At 36.5% G+C, this 22953-nt stretch overlaps 3 protein-coding genes across 8 annotated transcripts in view; 2 read left to right on the forward strand and 1 right to left on the reverse strand.

The window, feature by feature from the left end:
• Positions 1 to 17948, forward strand: part of LOC117564094 (tyrosine-protein phosphatase Lar) — a 117802-nt gene extending 99854 nt beyond the window's left edge. For 3 of the 5 annotated variants that reach the window (XM_052003169.1, XM_034242738.2, XM_052003168.1), the window contains 8 exons: positions 650 to 800; positions 888 to 1024; positions 3503 to 3799; positions 10442 to 10581; positions 10831 to 14169; positions 14241 to 14351; positions 15094 to 15399; positions 15465 to 17948. In XM_052003169.1, coding sequence (XP_051859129.1) covers positions 650 to 800; positions 888 to 1024; positions 3503 to 3799; positions 10442 to 10581; positions 10831 to 14169; positions 14241 to 14351; positions 15094 to 15399; positions 15465 to 15533 — 4550 coding nt within the window. In that variant the 3' untranslated portion in view covers positions 15534 to 17948. The remainder of the gene's footprint in view (positions 1 to 649; positions 801 to 887; positions 1025 to 3502; positions 3800 to 10441; positions 10582 to 10830; positions 14170 to 14240; positions 14352 to 15093; positions 15400 to 15464) is intronic. The other 2 variants (XM_034242741.2, XM_052003170.1) reach the window with 1 other exon arrangement.
• A 384-nt stretch (positions 17949 to 18332) lies between these two features.
• On the reverse strand, positions 18333 to 21426 carry LOC117565116 (zinc finger protein 236). 2 transcript variants are annotated; one of them, XM_034244079.2, is made up of 7 exons: positions 21237 to 21426; positions 20941 to 21065; positions 20611 to 20850; positions 20048 to 20525; positions 19315 to 19992; positions 18850 to 19256; positions 18333 to 18771 (listed from the first exon to the last, which is right to left on the reverse strand). In XM_034244079.2, the coding sequence occupies exons 1-7, from the start codon at positions 21340 to 21342 to the stop codon at positions 18436 to 18438; spliced, it is 2370 nt and encodes a 789-aa protein (XP_034099970.2). In that variant the 5' UTR covers positions 21343 to 21426; the 3' UTR covers positions 18333 to 18435. The 2 variants fall into 2 exon arrangements, with proteins under 2 accessions (XP_034099970.2, XP_034099971.2); XM_034244080.2 differs by having other exon boundaries at positions 18850 to 19244; positions 21237 to 21425.
• Positions 21427 to 21959: 533 nt separating this feature from the next.
• LOC117565935 (nuclear transcription factor Y subunit beta) lies at positions 21960 to 22953 on the forward strand. The gene is made up of 3 exons (XM_034245320.2): positions 21960 to 22154; positions 22222 to 22532; positions 22593 to 22953. Exons 1-3 carry the CDS (start codon positions 22082 to 22084, stop codon positions 22662 to 22664), a joined length of 456 nt encoding a protein of 151 aa, XP_034101211.1. The 5' UTR covers positions 21960 to 22081; the 3' UTR covers positions 22665 to 22953.

Consider the following 22953-nt stretch of genomic DNA (forward strand, 5'->3'; position numbering starts at 1 on the left):
ATCTTAGTATATTTTGAAGTATTTTGTGAGGTTAAATTTTCAAAAAGTCAAAAATATTTTCATGACATTGTTTTAAAAGAAAGTAAAAGGTTGACGATTTTTGCAAAGTACTTTATCATCATCAAATTGAGAGCAAGGCAAATGCATATGTGATGACGGTTGAGACACATGAAATGCATTTAAGGCCATAAAAACAATAATTATTTCTCTTGAGGGTATATAAATCATTTAAAAACAAACTATTTGCTTTTGATAGACCAAGGCAATGTGGTCAAAATGCGGACAGAACTCTCGTTATGGAGATGCAAACACATTTATTATATACACAACCAATTCCATGAGCAGCAAGTAAATTTGTTTTCAAGTGCGTGAATGTACGATGTTTGTGTGTATGTGTGTGTGTATGTGAGTATGTGAAACATCATATCAGAATTGGCATATATAAATAAATGCCACATTGATTTGTTTGTATTTTATTTAATTTCCGTAATTTCCGTTTCATTATTACCAAACCAACCAAAACCGAAACCAAATATGTGCGCACGTGCTATATACATGGATGCTCCCTGGGTATATCACACACTCATTCCTGATTCCACCTGAACCACCTATCCGCACCCTCTATGCGTATGTGTACACTGAAATACAGGTGTGCCATCACAACCGAGCAATTTCCGGGCCACTGATATCGGCGAGACCGCAGTCACATTGCAATGGTCCAAGCCGACGCATTCCAGCGAGAATATTGTCCATTATGAGCTCTATTGGAATGACACATACGCCAATCAGGATCATCACAAGTGAGTTAACAATTCACCTAATTCAATATAACGAAATACGCAAATATAATTAACTTATGTACACACATTCGCATACGCATTTTGCAGGCGCATTTCCAATTCGGAGTCCTATACGCTTGATGGTTTGTATCCTGATACCCTGTACTACATTTGGCTGGCAGCTCGTTCGCAGCGCGGCGAGGGCGCAACCACGCCCCCAATACCAGTACGCACCAAACAATATGGTAAGTGATTAGCCTCTTGTCTTTATGCTAAGTTAAGTTCCCAAAAACAAAACAACTCAATTAAGCTGTAGCAATCGTACGAGTTTCTATAGTTTAAGTACAACAACAACTAAAAACCGATCAAAACAAAAACAGATATTTAATTTTCCAATACTTATATAAATATACCATTATCATATATAATTACATATAAACTATATACATATATATTCAGATATATATTCCATATACCTTTTGAAATGTAGTTGATTATTCAGTTGAAAACCCGTTATATAAAGTTCTGTGTGTGCGAGTTTTGAGTGTGTGTGTGTGTGTGTGTGTATTGTGTGTTATGGCCCTCACAAGGAGACAGGTAAAACTTCGTTTGTACTGTGTGTGTGATTGGGTGAAAGCGTGTGAAAGGTGTGAAATGAATTGCACTCTTTAAATCACTTATAATACTTTATATATACTATATCCTATTCAATAATGTATATGTGATTGTTCTGGTTTCTTGCAAGTTCTATGTTTATCATATGTATAATTAGTTCAATATACATTACACTATATTATACACATCTATCTAGGCTATACTTAAAAATATACATGTACAATTTACACACAGTTAGTTAAGTCAATACCCTACATCTACATACAACAGCTTAGCTTAGGCATACTATCGCAAAAAAGTCTCTAATATACAAAACCAAACTAGAAACACGCCTCAAATTTTATCGCAAAATCAACAGATTACAGAATATTTAATTTTGTATTTAACTAAAATAAATAAAGAAATTCTGAATAAAAAAAAAACTGCAATCTGTTGATGGAACAACACGATCTAAAATCGAAACTCTGAAAACATCACCACATGACAGTTACAAATACAACTCTACTCTTACAATAACAACATGAGAGAAAACAACAGAGAAATATTCAACATTAAATTACTTTTTGAATGCTTTATTTGTGCACGAAATTGTTTGTGAAATTGTTAAGCAACTTGCACCCAAAATATGTAGTTTTATTTGCATTAGCAATTTATGTTTCGAGTGTTAAATTATGCAAATGATGATGTATAGTAAGGTGATTGCAATTCAACTATTTCTAAGCATGTGTCAAAATTGTGAATACAAACTGCAAACTGCAAACTGCAAACTGCAATGGCAACTGCAATTGCAACCGAAACCACAAAACCAAAATTCGTAGACAATACTCGTAGCCTGTCTGAGTTTCTGTGCAGATCTGTGTCTGTGTTTAGTAATTGATTTTGAAACGCGAAGAGAAATGTGAAATGGAAATGAAAATTGTAGAGGAAATGAAAATAGATGTGGATGTGGAAGTGGAAGTGGAAGTATCTATGCATTGTTGCATCCATCACTTTTGGTTTTCATATTTGCACGTTTTGCATATTCGCATGATTTTGCGCATAATTAAAATACTAAGTGGTTCTAGTGGTTCTCGTGGTGCCTGGCTTAACGATTGTTTTGCGGCTTCGTTTTCAGAGCAATGAGAAATGAATGTGTTTAGCATTTGTATTAAATTGACTTGTTCCTTAACTTTCAGTTTTGCAATAAATTATTTCAACTGTTTCGATAGCAATTTTCATGTTTCATGTTTCGTGTTTTGTTTTCCATTTATCTAAACTAATTGGTATTCTAGTTAGAATATATTACGAGCATCGTGCATATACATTTACTTTGACACATATTTGTATCTCAACTAGACAAATGTTTTTATGTATAGTTTACTTAAATTCTAAAACCACATGGTTTATGCAAATTAAATGTTTATAAAGCTCATATGCCATGTGTGTGTTTATATTATTGTCTATCTGTAAGTCTATGTACTGAGTGTGAGTGTGAGCGAGATCCTTTATATTAAGTTATCGCATAAAGTTTTGCTATAATATATAATATTTATATGCATGCTTGCTAAATGATTTATGTTTTAGTAAACAATAAATATAATTGTATTTCATTGCCAATCTTTCGTAGCATTTAGTGTAAAATCTAGCCAATACTGTAAATACAATTTTCAGCTGAAAATCGTTACCAAAAAATATGCACAATTATTTCAAGAGAAGCTTTTAATGAGAAATTCGAAGATCTCGCAATGCAAAAGCAACTACAACATTATTTGCATAAACCATTGGATTTAATTATGTCTTGAGAATATATTTTTAAGTTTCATTTTGATTATTTCAAATATCAACTTATATACTTATGCCTAACCATTATGTCATTTATTAAATATTTTGTTTTGTGCTTTCTTTCGTTACATGTTTTTCGTTTTACAAACATTTCTTTTGGGTTTTAACGCTAATCGCTGAACGCTATGAAAATATAAAAACTCCACAACTAAATAACCTTACATAATCTCAACCTAATTTTGGCTATGCAAAACCAAAATCATCTCAACAAAAACCTAAAAACCTAAAAAAAAAAAAAAAAAAAACAACCACACAATACGTACCGTTCCCATCTATTATGTAATTAGTACCAGGTGCTCCGCCACGCAATATCACGGCGATTGCGAACAGCTCGACAACGATCTCGCTTAGCTGGCTGCCACCACCAGCGGAGCGCTCCAATGGGCGCATCATATACTATAAGGTGCTGTTCGTGGAGGTGGGTCGCGAGGACGACGAGGCGTCCACTCTCACTCTGAACATGACCCAAATAGTGCTCGATGAGTTAAAGCGCTGGACCGAGTACAAGATCTGGGTACTCGCCGGCACCTCGGTGGGCGATGGTCCACGCTCACATCCGATTATAATTCGCACCCAAGAGGATGGTATGTATGCCAATGACAATCTTACGTATGCGTAAGTCTTAACTCAAATCGTATTTCTTATGTTTCCATTATCATTTATAATTTACCTTTACCATTTATATTCATACGTTATTATAAATTATAATTATCCAATTCTTTTTTTATTTCAAACGTTATTTAACAAAATCCTTTAGTTTACACCAAATCTTATCAACTTATAACTCATACTAATCAAAGAAATTTTTGTACAATTTTTGAATTTTGATAACGAGCACCCAACGCAGGAGCTGCCGCAACGCATAATGGAGCGTTTTCTCTCCTTTGTTTTTGTTTCGTTTGAAATTACACAATTGACTTTTGTTCTGTGTATGTGTGTTTACATCAACCAGTAAATACCATATACCCTATTTTATAACATACGTACATAAGTATTTTTCAATGCTGCACACATCCGACTTTTTGAATGCAGCAGTATTTATTCAAACCCCATTTTATTTTGTAGTCTTTTAAGTTCTTCAAAATACAACCCATTATATTTTCACGAGTAATCGCAAAGTTTATACATATGTAAAATGTACCAATTCTCAAAAGTTTCAGTTATTTTTATCTTTGCTGGACTTTCTGTTTTTTTGAAGCTTTCTTATAAACTACCCTCGTCTCTTATTGGATTTTTAAAAGTCTTTATAAAACTTTGGAAAAAGTGAAGTTTTGATCCAGACCCCTTACATTAATATCTCATCAAAAAATCAATCTCTTAAGTTGTGTTCTTATCATTTTGCTTTTCGTTTATGATGTTTAAGCTCATTAATTTTTTATTTCAATCAAAAACAAAACAAAAAAAAAAACAAAAAATTTTTAATTGGTAATATAAAATTGCATATTTTTTGGCGCAATTTTTGACTACTTTTTTGCACTTGTATCTCTATAAAAAACAAAAATCCAAGTCAACTTTTTAGCACAACTCCTATATTGTGTTTTTGTTATTTAATCGACTCTCAATCGTCTTGATGAAAGATAACTGCATTAACCGAATTGGAAATATACTATAAATATATAATAAATCATATTTTTTGATATAATGCATTCAACTTTTTGTGGTAATTTGTATAGCACCCAAATATAAAAAAAAGCCATGAGCTCTGTGTTTTTGTAAGCGCACCAGATATACTATTATTACAACTACTATTACTTCTACTATTACTACTACTATTTCTACTACTATACATACTTACATACATACATACTTACAAAACTATCTACTGCAAATATAATCTACCAAAATTGTATGATTTTTAGGAATTTAGTTAGTTGATTGTTGGTGCTTATTTTCCCTATTTTGTTTTTGTTTATCATTGTGTGTACCCACTAAAGGACCACATTAAATATAAAATTGATTTATTTACATAATTAAATTTATGCAATTATAAATGTAAACAAAACTCCTAACGGGCCTAAAATGGTCGTTGTTACCCCATCCCCAATTCCCACGACCCAATTTCCCCAAATCCTCCTGCTATTCCACACTTTTGTTGTTGTGTACCTTTGGCAAATATTGCAACGCATTTCTTTGCATTTATTTATATATTTTATATTTGCATACGCTTGCAGAGAGAGATAGCACTGCACTACTTCTATATATATATATATCTAACAGTGCGTGTCACGTCTATGATAGAATTATTTTCGATGATAGTTTAATATGTAGCTGAATGCAAATATTGCAAGTTATTTTCATATATTGTCGTGTTTGTATAAGTGAAATGTAGCATTACGATATCGCTTAGCTGCTATAAAAACTATATTTCCAATATTAGTTTTTGTATGGAATAAAGTTTGATTGCTTTACACAGCTCGATGAAAATTATCAAAAGAGATTTATACGAAATTTAAATTTAACTTTCCAATTTAAATTAAAGAGCCTTTAGTAAAAAGAATTGTAATCATTATCGACCACCTTTCAAGGAGCTTTTTATAGAAATTGTGCTATCAAAAGAAAAAAATACACTTACACAAATATAAAATTTTTTTTTGTCATGCATATACATATGACAATATCTCTCTGCAAGGGTATTAACGCTGCGGTAACCCGTAGGTTGATGTTTTTTATTTGATTTCTGATTCATACATATATATATATATATACACACATATACATACGTATATAGCCACATGTATGCATACATATTTAATAACATTTTGCAGCCGCTCGGTGTAATCTTTTTGAGCCTCTTCTCCCTGTCAACTTTGTGTTTTGTTTTTTGGCACCCATTTTGCACTTTGGCGCCTATATTGCACCCTCTCGGACCCATCAACCTTGATGATTTTGCTGTTGTTGTTGTTGTGTTTTTGTATTTATTTATTATTTTATTTTATTGCTATGCAAATACGCGTGCAATACACAGGAGCAACATAGAGAAAATCCTTAAATTGATTTTCGCACAAAAATTATTTGATTTTTGCATTTAATTTGCATTCTGTTGACACATTTGATTAAGTTTTATTTGCCATCCGCCATCACCTGCATGTTTGCACAGTTAACACATTTGCATCTGGTTCACAATTTTTTTATTTTTTTTATTACACTCACCTGGATATCTTTTGTGTTTACTGCCATGGTTACTGACATGGCGCCCCTCTGAGTTGATCCCGCTATTTGTGAAACCAATTTTATTATTTCTCTACTCAATTGTCGCAGTGTTTTTATAAATATAGAAAAATGTGCTAATTTGGAATAGATAGAGTCAATCAGAAATTGGCAGATAATTAAACAGCTGTTAAAAAGATACATCAACATTTTTAATAATAATAAATATAAGTGCGTGCCTGGCATAAATTATGAACACTTTTTGTACTACTTAAAAAAACATTTTATTAAAATTAATTAACTCCGGTCAAAGCTTTAACTCTTACCAAAGAAACATTTTTTATAAAATCAGTTAATATTTAAAAGTACAGAAAATATAAAAACAGTTAATATTTGAAATTGCGGATAATGCACACAATGAAGTCGTTTAATTGGGTAGAAATTTAAAAATATTATCAATTCACATAAGAAATAGAAGGAGCACATTTTTTTATATTCATATTATTTTTATAATATTCAATCCGTTTACCATATTTCACAACATAAAACACAACTGCTTGTTAGCTGTTGACTTGCTTGTTCGATGAACTTTTTACCTTTAATTCTTTCTTAAGTATGTTGTTTTTCCTCTTTTGTGTTTGAAAAATGGTCGACACGATGAAATGTGTTGGCTCACTCACTTAATTTAATTTGTTGAACGTAAGCACTGTAAATGAAATGTACTTAGTTAATGGTTAAGCACCTAGTAGTACGTCAACTAAGTTAGGCTATAAGCACACTTCACTTACTCACTTTGATTCTGTACTTTAAGTAAGCACTACAAAAGCACCGCAAAGCACTGGCAACTGGCGGCACCTTTGCACAATTGCCAAATATACATAGAGTGTCAGCTAGGCTACTTTATTAATATATTTCTTTTCACTTATTCTAAAGAGAGAATTGTATGGTTTAAGCAATGCACATAATCAAAAAGAGCACTTCAAGTTGTCTAGTCAGCACAGTATTTTCACAACTCTGTCTCTGCTCGCTGCTCATCTGTGTCGTCTACTGCTACTACTCTACTATATTTTAATTGTACTCAATTTAGCACAATCAACGAGTGTGTATGTATTTGTATGGAAGAGTGTGTGTGGAAGTAACTATGTAGAATTGCATTGATAACCCTGCGGCATTGAGAAGGAACTGCATAGTTGGCAGTTAAAGGGTCATCCTGAAAGTATGCTACAATATTTTGTACTTATTTCTTTCCTTCGCCATCTTTAATTTTTATTTTTATTTCGTTGATATTGCGCTTGTTAGCTGGGCTTGGCTTTCAATGCGATATACGAAAGGCAAAATACGAAATGTGAAATGCAAATAGCACCTTTCTAAAGCTGGGCACTTGCTTTCATTTTTCTGCTGTTTTTTATTCCCAGCTCTGGCTGCAAATTCGTAAAGCAGCTTCCCTTTTGTGTGTTGCAAACACACACGCAAGCCCAACAGAGCAGCACAAGTAACCAAAAAAAAATAAATAAAATACACAGAAAAAGAAGCAAATCCTACCCAAAAGAACTCGACTACCAGATACGCCCTGGAGATTATGGATTCTTTTTGAACATTTCACCGACAGATTAAAAAGAATTCTATTGGTAAAAAGATTTAGTTTTATCCATATTTCATTTCAGAATTTTCAAATTTTTAACAAATAATGGAAAATTCTTCCAAATAAATATATTATTCTAAATATCTAAATAAATATCATAAATAAATTTTCTATAAATAATAAATACATATGTATAAAATAAAACAATTAACAACAACTTGTTCTAAATGTTTTTTAAACTTGTTTATAACATATATTTATAACCTTCCATAAACTCTAACGAAATTTTATGGATATTTAAATTTTATAAATAGAAAAGTCCCATTTTGTTTATTTTGGAATCTAAGAAAAACATTTACATAAAATCTGAACAGTGTGTACTGATATGCCCTTCATTTTTAGGATTAAAAGGTATTCAAATGAGCACCTCGAGCATTCGTAGCTTAGCTTACGATGCGCTCGTTGCCCCATTCTTTCTATTCAGCACAACACAAAAAGGAAAAGAAAAAAAATATATTTACAGAAAAAAATAGAAAACACCTTCTAACGGTAGCATTTTAATTATTTTATATACTTTTCGTTTGCAAGTATGTGTTCGAGCGTGCGTGTGTGTGGAGAGTATGTGAATGCATACGAAATGACAAGATCTAGACAAAGCTGCAGTTGACATGCAATCCGTCCCGTAGGCGAAACTGCCCTTGCCGCGTGCCTCTTGCCCCACTGTGCACAGTGTTATGGCGAACACTAATGAAGCATAATTTAACATGTGCGCGACGAGCTGCATTCGGATAATTTGAATTATATATTAATTTAAAAAATTTTAATGACCTCAACAGACACGAGTTACACATTTGGAGCAGTTCATGAAATAAACAAATACATTAAGTTACAAAATTTAAGATTAAATTTTAGATATTTTACGAAAGTTAGATTTAAGTTTTAAGGTAATATTAACTCATTTTAAGCCTTACAAAATACCACAACGTATGTTTAATTAAAGAGGAAAACAATACTAAAGGAATTTACAAATGCAACACTTTTTTGTCGAGTATCAAAGCGGGTGTGCCAACAAATATGTAAATTTTGTATTATATACATACATATGTATAACATATTTAACTATAGTTTCTTACTTTCAACTCCTATCATTTATTATTTTCATCCCGTAATAATGCACCTATCTATTTTTGGAACTGTATAATGTATACTGTAAACTAAAGAGCTATATCTTATATCTTTTTTCATATATACTAAAAAAAAACAAACCAAACACAAATATATCTTTGCTTGGCCACTCGCACCTTGCACTACTTGCTCTGTTTCGTGCACCTTTTTTTGAATGCAAACTCGAAATGGAAAAACAAATTTTGAAACTTTTTTGATGTGAATACAAAATTATTGCGAAATTTGATTTTTGAACGCAACATTTAATGGATGGTGGTTAATTATTAAAAATATACAAAATCATTTTAAATCTATTTAGAGAAAAAGAGTGAGTATTTTATATGGTTTGAATATAATGTTTAAGAATGCCCTATATAGCAACACATATATATTATCTATTACTATATATATATTTATACAAAACATATATAAATATATTTATATCATACTATTTTTGTACTGGTCCAGAATTGAAGACCAATCACTAAATCTCAAATCAAATTCTCTTTTTTTTTAATGTTTTTTCTATTTTAACCAAAAAATATTTTTGACGCCCTTAAAAGTCAGCGAGGATTTTTGTAATAAAGCTCATGACTTTCTAATCATATATTTATTTCTCTTTTTGGAAATAAACTAAGTACATAACTACATCAATGTTTTTACATTTTGCACACCAAAAAAAAAGTATAAAATGTTTTTTGAATGCTTACATGTTTGTTTTTTGCCCAAAAAAATTGATATTAAAGAATTGGGGAGACCAGAGAAACTGGTTCGCACAATTCGTTTTTGTGTACAAACTTTTTGAAACTATTCTATAAGTATTACTCTCCATAGCAAGCAAGATATAAAATGCACTTCCCAATTCACTTTTGTGCACCTACTGAGCAACCATTTACTTCTTTTTTATACCTACCTAACTATCTTACTACCAACCTACTACTATACAACTTTATAGTATATATAAATATTAGCATTTAAGCAGCACTTTCCGCAATTTTATACATTTATTTGAATTATTCATTTTAATTATTGTAAGTGTGATGTGGTGACTTTGACTTGAAGCCAAAAAATTTCGTTCTGGTTTTGTATATTGCTACTAGGGTCAAAGGCAACCTTAGTAATCTTAGTGTTAACTGTGTCTAGTTCCATTTTCATATGTCTCTTAGTCTAAGATACTCAGAATAAGGATCGTATAGATCCAACAAAAATCCCTCTACATATATAATATAAGTTAGATCTAAGTAAGCGTATGTATTTGAATAGTTCTGTTTAAATCTTTGCACCTTCTATATGCCCAAGGTTAATGTATTGTTTCTTCGTCGATCGTCTGTAGTGCCTGGAGATCCGCAAGATGTTAAGGCGACTCCTCTGAACTCTACCTCGATACATGTTAGCTGGAAGCCCCCATTGGAAAAGGATCGTAATGGTATCATTCGTGGCTATCACATTCACGTACAGGAGATGCGCGATGAGGTAATTTTTAAAAATGAAATAATCTTAGAAAAACTTGAAATACTAGATATACAAAGATATTTTATTGACAACAATTGATTTAAGACAAATAATTTCATTTTTCCTATGAAAAAGAGTCTTCAAATCTTGTAAAAAATAGACTGATCTCATGTCTAGCTCAAAACCAAACGGCCCAGAAATTTACAACTCCTTAGCACAATCTCATAAGACAGTTCTTCTCTTTATAAATTTATTTATTTTTAACTCTAGGGCAAGGGCTTCCTTAACGAGCCCTTCAAGTTCGATGTGGTCGACATGCTGGAGTACAGTGCGACAGGGTTGCAACCCGATACAAAGTATTCAATACAGGTGGCAGCTCTAACCCGCAAGGGTGACGGTGATCGCAGCCAGGCCGTGATTGTCAAAACACCTGGCGGTGTACCAGTACGTCCCACGGTAAGTCTCAAGATTATGGAACGCGACCCCATTGTGTCCATTGAGCTGGAATGGGAGCGACCAGCACAAACGTATGGTGAATTACGTGGCTATCGACTACGCTGGGGCGTCAAGGATCAACCGCTAAAAGAGGAGATGCTATCCGGCCCACAGATGACGAAGAAGCGTTTCAATGATCTCGAGCGTGGTGTCGAGTACGAGTTCCGTGTGGCGGGCAGCAATCACATTGGAATTGGCCAGGAAACAGTAAAGATATTCCAGACACCCGAAGGAACACCAGCTGGACCACCCTCGAACATAACCGTACGCTTCCAAACACCCGACGTCGTCTGTGTCACCTGGGATCCTCCGACTCGGGATAATCGCAATGGCTTAATCACACGCTACGATGTGCAGTTTCACAAGAAAATCGATCACGGCCTGGGCTCTGAGCGCAACATGACGCTGCGCAAGGCAGTCTTCACCAACTTGGAGGAGAACACCGAGTATATATTTCGGGTGCGCGCCTATACCAAGCAGGGAGCAGGTCCCTTTAGCGAGAAAATCATTGTGGAAACTGAACGCGACATGGGGCGTGCTCCAATGTCTGTTCAAGCGGTAGCCACTTCTGAGCAGACGGCGGAAATCTGGTGGGAACCTGTGCCCAGTCGAGGCAAACTCTTGGGCTATAAGATCTTCTACACCATGACCGCAGTGGAGGATCTGGATGATTGGCAAACCAAAACAGTAGGTCTAACGGAATCCGCTGATCTAGTGAACCTCGAAAAGTTTGCCCAATATGCTTTGGCCATTGCGGCTCGATTCAAGAATGGTCTGGGACGCCTCAGCGAGAAGGTTACGGTGCGCATTAAGCCCGAAGATGTGCCTCTCAATCTGCGTGCTCATGATGTAAGCACACACTCGATGACACTCTCTTGGTCGCCACCCATTCGCCTCAATCCGGTCAACTACAAGATCAGCTTCGATGCCATGAAGGTGTTTGTGGATTCGCAGGGTTTCTCTCAAACGCAGACAGTGCAGAAGCGTGAAATCATTCTCAAGCACTTTGTCAAGACGCACACAATCAACGAACTGAGTCCTTTCACCACCTATAATGTGAATGTGAGCGCCATTCCTTCGGACTATTCATACAGACCGCCCACAAAGATTACGGTAACCACCCAAATGGCAGCACCACAGCCCATGGTCAAGCCGGATTTCTATGGTGTGGTTAATAGCGAGGAAATTCTTGTAATCTTGCCACAAGCCTCAGAGGAGTATGGTCCAATCTCACACTATTATCTAGTTGTAGTTCCGGAGGATAAATCCAATCTGCACAAGAATCCCGATCAGTTTCTTACTGATGATCTGCTGCCGGGTCGCAACAAGCCCGAACGTCCCAATGCTCCCTATATTGCCGCCAAGTTTCCACAACGCTCCATACCATTCACATTCCATTTGGGCTCTGGCGATGACTATCATAACTTTACCAATCGCAGGCTGGAGCGTGAGAAACGCTATCGCATCTTTGTACGTGCCGTTGTAGATACACCACAGAAGCATTTGTACACCTCGAGTCCGTTCTCGGAGTTCCTATCGCTGGACATGCGTGAAGCACCGCCCGGCGAACGTCCACATCGCCCCGATCCGAACTGGCCATCGGAACCAGAGGTTTCCGTGAATCGCAACAAGGACGAACCTGAAATACTGTGGGTTGTGCTACCCCTGATAGCCGCCTTCGTTGTCTCCACCACGCTGATTGTGCTCTATGTGGTGAAGCGTCGTCGTCAGCCCTGCAAAACACCTGATCAGGCAGCGGTGACGCGACCTTTGATGGCTGCTGACTTGGGAGCTGGACCCACACCAAGTGATCCCGTGGACATGCGCAGACTGAACTTCCAAACACCCGGCATGATCTCACATCCGCCCATACCCATCTCGGAGTTCGCCAATCACATTGAGCGACTCAAGTCCAATGACAATCAGAAATTCTCTCAGGAATACGAGAGCATCGAGCCCGGCCAGCAGTTCACCTGGGACAACTCGAACTATGAGCACAATAAGTCGAAGAATCGCTATGCCAACGTTACCGCCTACGATCATTCGCGCGTCCAGTTGCCAGCACAGGAGAATGTCCTTGGCTCGGACTACATCAATGCCAACTATTGTGATGGCTATCGAAAGCACAATGCTTATGTGGCTACCCAGGGACCGCTGCAGGAGACCTTTGCAGACTTCTGGCGTATGTGCTGGGAACTGAAGACTGCGACCATTGTAATGATGACTCGCTTGGAGGAGCGCACTCGCATTAAATGCGATCAGTATTGGCCATCGCGTGGCACCGAGACCTATGGCCAGATCTTTGTAACCATCACAGAGACCCAGGAGCTGGCCACCTATAGCATACGCACATTCCAGCTATGCCGTCAGGGCTTCAACGATCGACGAGAGATCAAACAGCTGCAATTTACTGCCTGGCCAGATCATGGTGTGCCTGATCATCCGGCTCCGTTCCTTCAGTTCCTGCGTCGCTGTCGCGCTCTCACTCCGCCCGAGTCAGGTCCCGTTGTGGTTCACTGCTCAGCGGGTGTTGGTCGCACTGGTTGCTACATCGTCATCGACTCGATGCTGGAACGCATGAAGCACGAAAAGATTATTGACATCTATGGCCATGTGACATGTCTGCGTGCCCAACGCAACTACATGGTCCAAACGGAGGATCAGTACATCTTCATACACGATGCCATTTTGGAGGCCATCATCTGTGGCCTAACCGAAGTCGCTGCACGCAATCTGCACACCCATTTGCAAAAACTGCTGACCACCGAACCGGGCGAGAGCATTTCGGGCATGGAAGTGGAGTTCAAGAAACTGTCCAATGTCAAGATGGACTCTTCCAAATTTGTTACCGCCAATTTGGCCTGCAACAAGCACAAGAATCGTTTGGTTCACATTCTGCCCTACGAGTCAAGTCGTGTGTACCTCACACCCATACACGGTATCGAGGGAAGTGACTACGTGAACGCCAGTTTCATTGATGGCTATCGCTATCGCTCGGCCTACATTGCTGCTCAGGGACCCGTTCAGGATACCGCCGAGGACTTTTGGCGCATGCTCTGGGAGCACAATTCCACCATTGTCGTCATGTTGACCAAACTCAAGGAGATGGGCAGAGTAAGTGCATTTCACTATTAATTGAGTTTCTCCTTTCCGGCTTCTGACTAATGCACTTCGTTGCGTTGCAGGAAAAGTGTTTCCAATACTGGCCCCATGAACGCTCCGTTCGCTATCAGTATTATGTTGTGGACCCCATTGCCGAGTACAATATGCCCCAATACAAGTTGCGAGAGTTCAAGGTGAGTGTGCAAAATTAATTAGATTGTATATTCAATTAACTACACAATTGATTATTGATTTCTGATTTAGTAGTCAAGGTACTTTATTTTACAAGCACAACAGAAAAGTTGCCGATAGTACTTAAATTTACTATCGATAGTATTTAATTATTATTTCTGTAAAGCGCGAGTACAGCTAAATAGTGAAAACAGAAAACAAAAAACCTTAACAAATCTTTTGTATTTTAAAAATTCTTTCAAATTCTTAATCAAACCCTCACATTGTCGCTTCGTTTAAAAGCTATCATAATAAATGTGTATTCGTATAATTCTCTATTACATATAAATATGAATGAAAAGCAAGAAATTCATCAGTAAAGTCATTTTGTATATTCCTTGCATAATGCTAAAGTCGAGTGACCTAATTGAAGGCTTTTAAAATGATTAAAGTGTTGTTAACAACTTTACTCTAGTCAGAAAGTATATTGAATGTCTAAAGTTTCGTTTTTCATAAAGTTGTAGTCATGCAAGAAATAGACACAGATGCGCCCGCTGCATTTGAGTTTTGCTGTCACGCTTGTCGTGAGGCATAACTTCAGTTTGCCGTCGACTTCAATCAATCAACATTCCCCCTTGACTAAACACATACTAAGTAGAACTTTTAAAGTCGAGTGAGCTCGACACTGAAATGCTCTTTACTTATGTCTGCTACTTAAGAGTTTCCTTATACTCAAATGTATCGCTACATCTCCTTTGCTTCAAGGTAACCGATGCCCGTGATGGTTCCTCACGCACCGTGCGCCAATTCCAGTTCATCGATTGGCCCGAACAGGGCGTGCCCAAGTCAGGCGAGGGCTTCATCGATTTCATTGGTCAGGTGCACAAAACGAAGGAACAATTTGGCCAAGATGGCCCCATTACTGTGCACTGTTCGGCTGGTGTTGGGCGCACTGGGGTCTTCATCACGCTGAGCATTGTGCTGGAGCGCATGCAATACGAGGGTGTGCTGGATGTGTTCCAAACAGTGCGAATTCTACGCTCTCAGCGCCCCGCCATGGTCCAGACCGAAGTAAGAGAATATTCCCTAACAATATATTATATAAACTTACTGATATTTCTCTTCGCGCTTTACAGGATCAGTATCATTTCTGCTATCGCGCGGCGTTGGAGTACTTGGGATCATTCGACAACTACGCAAACTGAAATGCAATTGGAGCTGCAGTTGTAGTTGGATTTTAAATTATGAAATCCAACTGGCTACAGAGCAAAAACGTTGAAAACTTTAAGTTATGTTAAGTGTTGCATGTTCGTTTGCAAACTGTACGCATAATACGCATTTACGATATACATAGAATACACGGATACCTTAACTTTAAAGTATTATAGCCAGATACTGCCCACACATACATATTACTTAACAACATGCATGCACATTCGAATATGTGTGTGTATTACTATATATACGATTTTTGTATTTTATCCGAGTCTTTGTTTATCTTATCTTAACTATCGTCCGTCTTTATTTTTTAATTGCCCCTCGGTCTTAACTTTTGCTTTTGTTTTTTGGAAATAATTGTGAACTCAAGAAGACTGTTACACGTTTAATTATCAGTAATTTACATATGCCATATACATAAATACATATGCAAACAAACACATGTGTGTGTGTGTGTGTGTATAAATATATGTGCATACAGTTTTTGCTCTAACTAATCAAAGTAGTCAATCAACTTGTTGTTGTTGCGTGGCCCGATCAGCCCGCACTGGTAACCTATACATATTTTAACTAAGGACTTGGTAGCTATTAGACGTACCGCCTAAATGAATCTCGAAACACAGTAGCTCGAATAGAATGAGAAAATGAGAATATAGGAGACGGGAAAGTGTATCCAATTTATCAGACACATTTCGTACATGTGCCGTATGGTAGATTAATGTGTATGCAATCAATCAATCAAATATATGTTAATGTGTTTTTTTATACCAATTGAAAATTCCGCTTAGGTTCTATGATTATCAGACCTGTTCTGCATTACATTTTTGCGTCAATTTAATCAAATTCGCTGACAACTGAAATGCAATTAATACGGCGATTGATACTTGATTAGAAAGTGCAATCGTGAACAGAAGTCCGCATATTTATCTAATGCAAAACATGTAAACCGTGCAATTAGTCAAAAAGTCTTGTGTAGTGCATATCTTAAGGCAGCTATTTTTAATTAGTTACTAGTTTAAGTTAACAGTTATCGATTAGTTTTAGTTATTCCAGGACATAGATTGATATAGAATTATATTCGTGTGTATTAAGAGAGCTGTCCAAATTCGCAAAAAGCTCTCCCCTTTTTATCGCTTAATCCTTCCAACATTTGGAGATTACATTCACACTTTTATATCCATCCAACTTGAGATTATTGGGAATATTACTTAAATCCAAGCTTTGATTCTTCGAAGTTTTTTGATTTCTACTTCGCAATCGATTTCATAGGAATTAACAATATCTACTTTGAGGAACATTTCATATTTCGTAAAATACGCTGTAGTTATGTTCATGTGAAATTGAGGTGATCGTACAATTCGAAATATTTTTGTTTGATTTAAGCATGATATGTTTAGATTCCTGTATATACCAGAACCACTGCAGCTAATTAGGATCTTACAGCTAGAAAATTATGGTACCTAAAGTGTATGAAAAAGGCAGCATAGATAATAATACCCAAGCAGATAGACGGAGCAAGCGACAAGTAATAACATAACTGTAGATATGTATTGTAGAACATATAATATATGCGTATATACTATTACAAAACATTTATACTTATTATTGTCTAAGAAAAGTATAATAATGTACATAAAGAAAGGATATATTGAATGATCGAATTCGAATCCGATCGCAAACATATTTATAAAAGACGTTAGCAAAGCGATAACTAAATTATTAGCCCAAAAGAAAAACACATGTTAAACAACAATAGTAATAATACATACATAATAAAACTAATGATTAGTTATACACAGTCACATACATATAATTCAAATTGTTAGCAAGTTGCCCAGAAAGTGAATTGGCCATAGGAAAATTGACAAGTTTGGCGTTTTGCCGTTGGCCCAGAATGGGGCGTATTTGGAATGAATAATAATGAAATTATAGCGATAAACCGATACCGATAGCAACATTAGATGTCTAGAATAATCAACGTTGCAACCATATATAAGTACATATTTAGCATAGCATACTAAATCAATATAAATATATATACATTAATAATTGCATATGTAAAATATACAGATTATTGTATATTACATCAATTTGTCGGCTTGTCGAATTTTGTTAATATATATAAAAATTGTTTAATATTACATATATATTTTAACAATTAGTCAGATATTAACAATTTTAATGCTAAATGCAGAACCCTAAAAATAATTATAATAATCAAGCTGCATATTGAGCGAGCGTATTTCATATGTATTTAATTAAGTAAGGAACATATTACGTTAAACATTACCATACGACTATATGTATCAGATATATATACATATATATATAATTTTGACGAACCGAAAAACCAATGAACATCAATAATAAAAGGCGAAATAAATTACACAATATACAAAAAACACAATGCAATAGAATGCCTTTTGCTGGGTCGCAACAAAAAGAACTTTATTTTAGTCTTCATGCAACAGCAAAAGCTATTTAGTATTGTAGTTTTATTTCCTTCGAAACGATACTTCTTTTCTTTTTGTAGCTAGTCCTCAAATCCTTAATTTAATAAATTCTTAAGAAATACAAAAGGAAATTTAACAGTACTATCAGGTAATGTATGAGCTAATGACTTAATATCATGAATTTAAACACACTTCAAAATTTTCAGTGCATACTTTTAGGGACAGCTATTTGAGCTACAATGACAAATTTCGAGCACATTTATTTTTTGTTTTACTTTTTTATTAATACGAACATTAAAACAATCTGAGTTTGTTTATTTTACTTTTATTTATTGAAAAATGATACAATGTATCTAGGATTTCTTTTCACAATATGCTTTATACAAAATGGAACAATTTCAAGATGGTTGACAATCATAAAAAAAAATAATTATAACTAACTAACAACATTGGATGATACATCTGGTTCCATGTCAACATGGTTTCTTTCAGACAGAATATTTATAGGGTCCTCGCTGCGTAAATAACCATTGTGTTCTGGGTGGGACTCAAAGAAAACTTCACCTCTTATGACTCGAACTCGCGGTCCGTGTGCACGCGCCGTGAACTTCACCTTGCCACAAGTGTCCGGCCGTAGACGACGATGTGCACGCAATCCACTAACCACAACAAAGTTCTTGTCACAACCGTAGCACTTGTAGCGCTTCATGCCAATGTGACGCGACAGATGCGAGATGAGCGTCTCACGATGTGTGAACGCCAGCGCACAAATCTGGGCGACAAAATGATAAAATGTATTAACATACTGAAGATGTCGGTTAGGTGGTGTCGAGGGTATCTTTATCTTTACCTTGCACTTGAAAGGCTTCTCGCCCGTATGTCTGCGTTGATGTACACGTACTTGGCCAGGTGTGCGAAAGCGTTTGTCGCAGTAATTACATTTGTGGGGCAGCTCTCCCGTGTGTATCATCTTATGAATGCGTAAAGCACCCACTGTGGTAAAGCATTTTGAGCAATCCTCACACTGATACTGTGCAGGCCGAATTACAGATGTATTTCGCTTTGGTTGACTAGCTCCTGAAGCAGGTGACAATGGAGTTGCTGGTGCTGTTGAGGACGCTGTATCAGCTGGAATTGTCGCTAGTTTGTAAGTTGCATCTGTTACAACTTTCTGATCACTTGTAGCAGCTTCAGCAACAGGAGTTAATGGAGACGGCTCTGCTTTCTTTGGCAGATTAGAAATTTCTGCAATCGAAACTGAGAGAGTGACAGGATTTTTGGACTTAATGTCATTAAAGCTAGCTAACGCACTTACTCTTGCTGGCCTTGACCTGGACAATTATATCGTCCATGTTCGACTGCTGAACATTGTGGGTAAACGACAAGTGTTTACAAAATGCCGAATATAGTTCATAACAGAGGGCGCAATATGGACACTGCCAGCTAAAACGATATGTGGGATGTGCAATACGCATCTCTCGCACAGTTGCATTGCTGTTCTTTGTCAGTGGTAAACTAAGCACCTCCACTGGTTGGTTCGTTGGCTGCGGCGTCATGCAGCTAATGAAGTGTTTTGGGACATGAAGCACACTGCCTGGCAGTGGACAGGTCTGTTCTATATTCCGTATTTGATTCTTGATGTCTTCAATAATTTTCTGAGATTCGGGCGTTGATTCAAACGAACTTAGATCACTGAAATACGCATTGCGATTAGTGGAAGACACTGGGGGAGTAATCGATGGTGGAGTAAGTGGCAACGAGGGGATCTTGTTTCCCCCTTCAGAGATGATACTACCGTTGTGCGTCGTGTTTGAAATCTTTACTATTTTCGTATTCGCCGGTAATTTGAAGAGCATGCAATTGTTGGGTAGCACTTTTAATATGTTGGACGCAACAGTTGAAATGCCATTTGGTGCTTGTTGATTATTTCTGGCCGGTTTTAGAATATTAGGTCGTTTGGCCACGGGCTCAGATATTTGGTTAAATTTATCAACTGAAAATAAATTTTCAAATAAACAAAAGTTAAATATTTTTTATAGTTTACTTACATTTTGTGTTTGAAGACGAGTGAGCTGTCTCAACTTTCACATCCGCTTTCTTTATCGCCGGCAAACGCAATTTACTGCGAAGTTTTTCCATTAAACTAGCACTTGACCAGCTGACATCCTGGCCGGCTTTTAACTGCTCCACTTGGTCATCCTTTGGTTCCGTTTTAATGATATCTTTGACTTTTAAAAATTGCTCTTCTGCCGCATTAAGTGGCTCCTCTTTAATATGCACATTACAGAGCTCCGACGGCACTGCATTATTTAGTTTGTTAACTAACACCAGCTCCCCAATATTATCTTGCCTGTCCGCATAGACGATGCGACCACACGCTGCTTTGCTGCATTGACGATGAACCTGCAACTCCTCGAATGACGCATAATGATAGCGACAAATGGCACAAACAAAGCGCCGCTCATAGCAGTGTGTGGCCATATGACTTGACAAGCTGACGGCCGTACAAAACTTCTTCTCACATATCTGCAAATATCAAATATTAATTAGGAATTATAATCTGGGCACACTTGGTTTGTAAAGTTCTCGCTCACTCCCATGGAGTACATACTCTGCAGCTGAATTGGGAAGTGAACCCGACCGGATGTTGGCGATATTCATGCTCCAACATTTCTTCCAGCGTATTACACCAAAAGTCACATCCATTTCTGCAGAAATGTCGATTCAGTTGATGGTTGATGTGATGCGAACCCAATGCTAAATGATTTTTGCATATAAACGTGCATATTTTGCATTCGCATTCCCTAAAAACTTGAGCTTCATTCGATTTGCAAGCTGGCGTCATAAATAACTGTAAAATAAAACAGTATCTTCTTACTCGCTCTGGCACGCATATCTTTCAATGGATTTGTGTTTTAGGTTAGGTTCTATGTTCTCTTACCGTCTGCTGCTCATCGATCGCGGCTAGACTGGCAATGAACTTGAGTTCGTCCTCGGACTTGTAGTCGTGAACTGGCACGGTTATCATATTGGGCCGCTCTTCAATTATCTCTAATAGCCCGCCACCTGAAAAATTAGTTTGTATTAAACACTCAGCTAACGGTATAGTGCGTAATAAAATTGAGCTCAACACATTTACAAAAAGCACATTCACATGCGGGCACTCACAAAACACATACGCAGACTTACGGTGTATGTATAAACGCAGGCATGCAAAATGCCATCATTAATATTTACCTTGCAGCAATTTCAGCGGGGGCGGCTCTTCATCATTAAACTCCAATTTTATTTTTGTATCATCTATATCAATTTCCTCCTTGACAATCACTGTTTCCTCCGGCATTTCAAGCGCTTATTGCGTGCCACAAAAAAAGTGCGCAAAATAAATTACCGCTGCGATCAGTAAAAGTTATCGACTGCTGCTGTAGACCTATCGAATAATAACCCGTCATGCAGTGCCGATACATCGGTAAGCTTAGCAAATTTAATTGTCTATTGAGAGATTTAAAATTAGTTGTTGATATTATTAACTACAAAGTTATAGTTACAAAGCTACATCATCATTTCAACATAAAATTTCGTTTGGTTTAAGTTAAATAATACTTTTTTGCAATACTGGACCCAATAGAATGTTATGCCTTACGGTAGTCTGTTATTAAGTGGCAGCTGGCGGCTAGAAAATTCTGTTATGTTATTCAAAGGGGCTGCTCTCAAACTGCACTGTTAATTACCAGCTGTAAATTTAAATTGGCATTTTTTTCTTATTTTTCAGTATATTTTTTAATAATAAAAATCAAAATGAATACGAAATTTATTTATAAGTTCATTTCAATTACCAAAAGATTTTATACAGGGTCGTAGAACTAAAAATCATTATATCAATCAACAACAGTTTTCTGTTAATAACATTAGAAAAAAATGTAAAAACTGACACTTTATATGTATGTGTGCAATTAACAGGAACATAGGCGTGTGAAAGAAAACAACAACACGAGTGGCAGACCAAAATAAATAAAAGGCAAATCAAGGCGCACAAATAAATATTTTATGCTTAAGACGCTAAAAAATAAAAAATATACAATATGAGCAACAGCGAAGACTCTCAGCAGTATCTAAACGATATACTAGTCAAAGACGAGGACGAGGCGTCGGGTGGTAAGTAAAAAAACTGCACGAATAATCGTAGTCTGAAAAAGTATTTTTCATATACGACGTCGCACAGATGAATCGGACAGACAGGATGGACATGGCAGCATGTTGCGGGAACAGGACCGATTTCTGCCCATCTGTAACATCATAAAAATCATGAAAGTGCCGGTGCCACAGAACGGTAAGATTGCCAAAGATGCCAGAGAATGCATACAGGAGTGTGTGTCCGAGTTTATATCCTTCATCAGCAGCGAGGCAATAGAGCGTAGCGTGGCTGAGAACCGCAAAACGGTTAACGGGGATGATTTGCTGGTAGCCTTCAGCAACTTGGGGTTCGACAACTATGTGGAACCGCTTTCCATATACTTGCAAAAATACCGCGAGGTGAGTCCAGCAGCCGGATTAACATCTCTATTGTTTAATGACCCTTTTTTTCTTGCGCAGTCAAATAAATCGGATCGCAATTTATTTCTGGAGAACAGCTACACAAGTGAGGACATTTCCGACAAGCAGTAGCAGAATATGATGGGGTAATTTAGTAATTTAAATGGGAAGGTTTTTTTTTCTAATTTTATAGTTTTTTGTTTAGTCAAAAATCAAGGTAATAGCATAATAGTTATTTTCTCATTTTATATTTTTTTGTATGTATATTTTATAAAACACCAAGTACTTTGTATCGTATTGTATATTCTACAGGTTTACATATTTGTATATGCTCAATGATATTACATAGTACGATGAATATGTAATTTGTGTGATTATCAAGTAATCATAATGAAATAAAATAAATACATGTCAAATCAAA

The sequence above is a fragment of the Drosophila albomicans genome, chromosome 2L (assembly GCF_009650485.2).
Source record: "Drosophila albomicans strain 15112-1751.03 chromosome 2L, ASM965048v2, whole genome shotgun sequence".
NCBI classification, from domain to species: domain Eukaryota; kingdom Metazoa; phylum Arthropoda; class Insecta; order Diptera; family Drosophilidae; genus Drosophila; species Drosophila albomicans.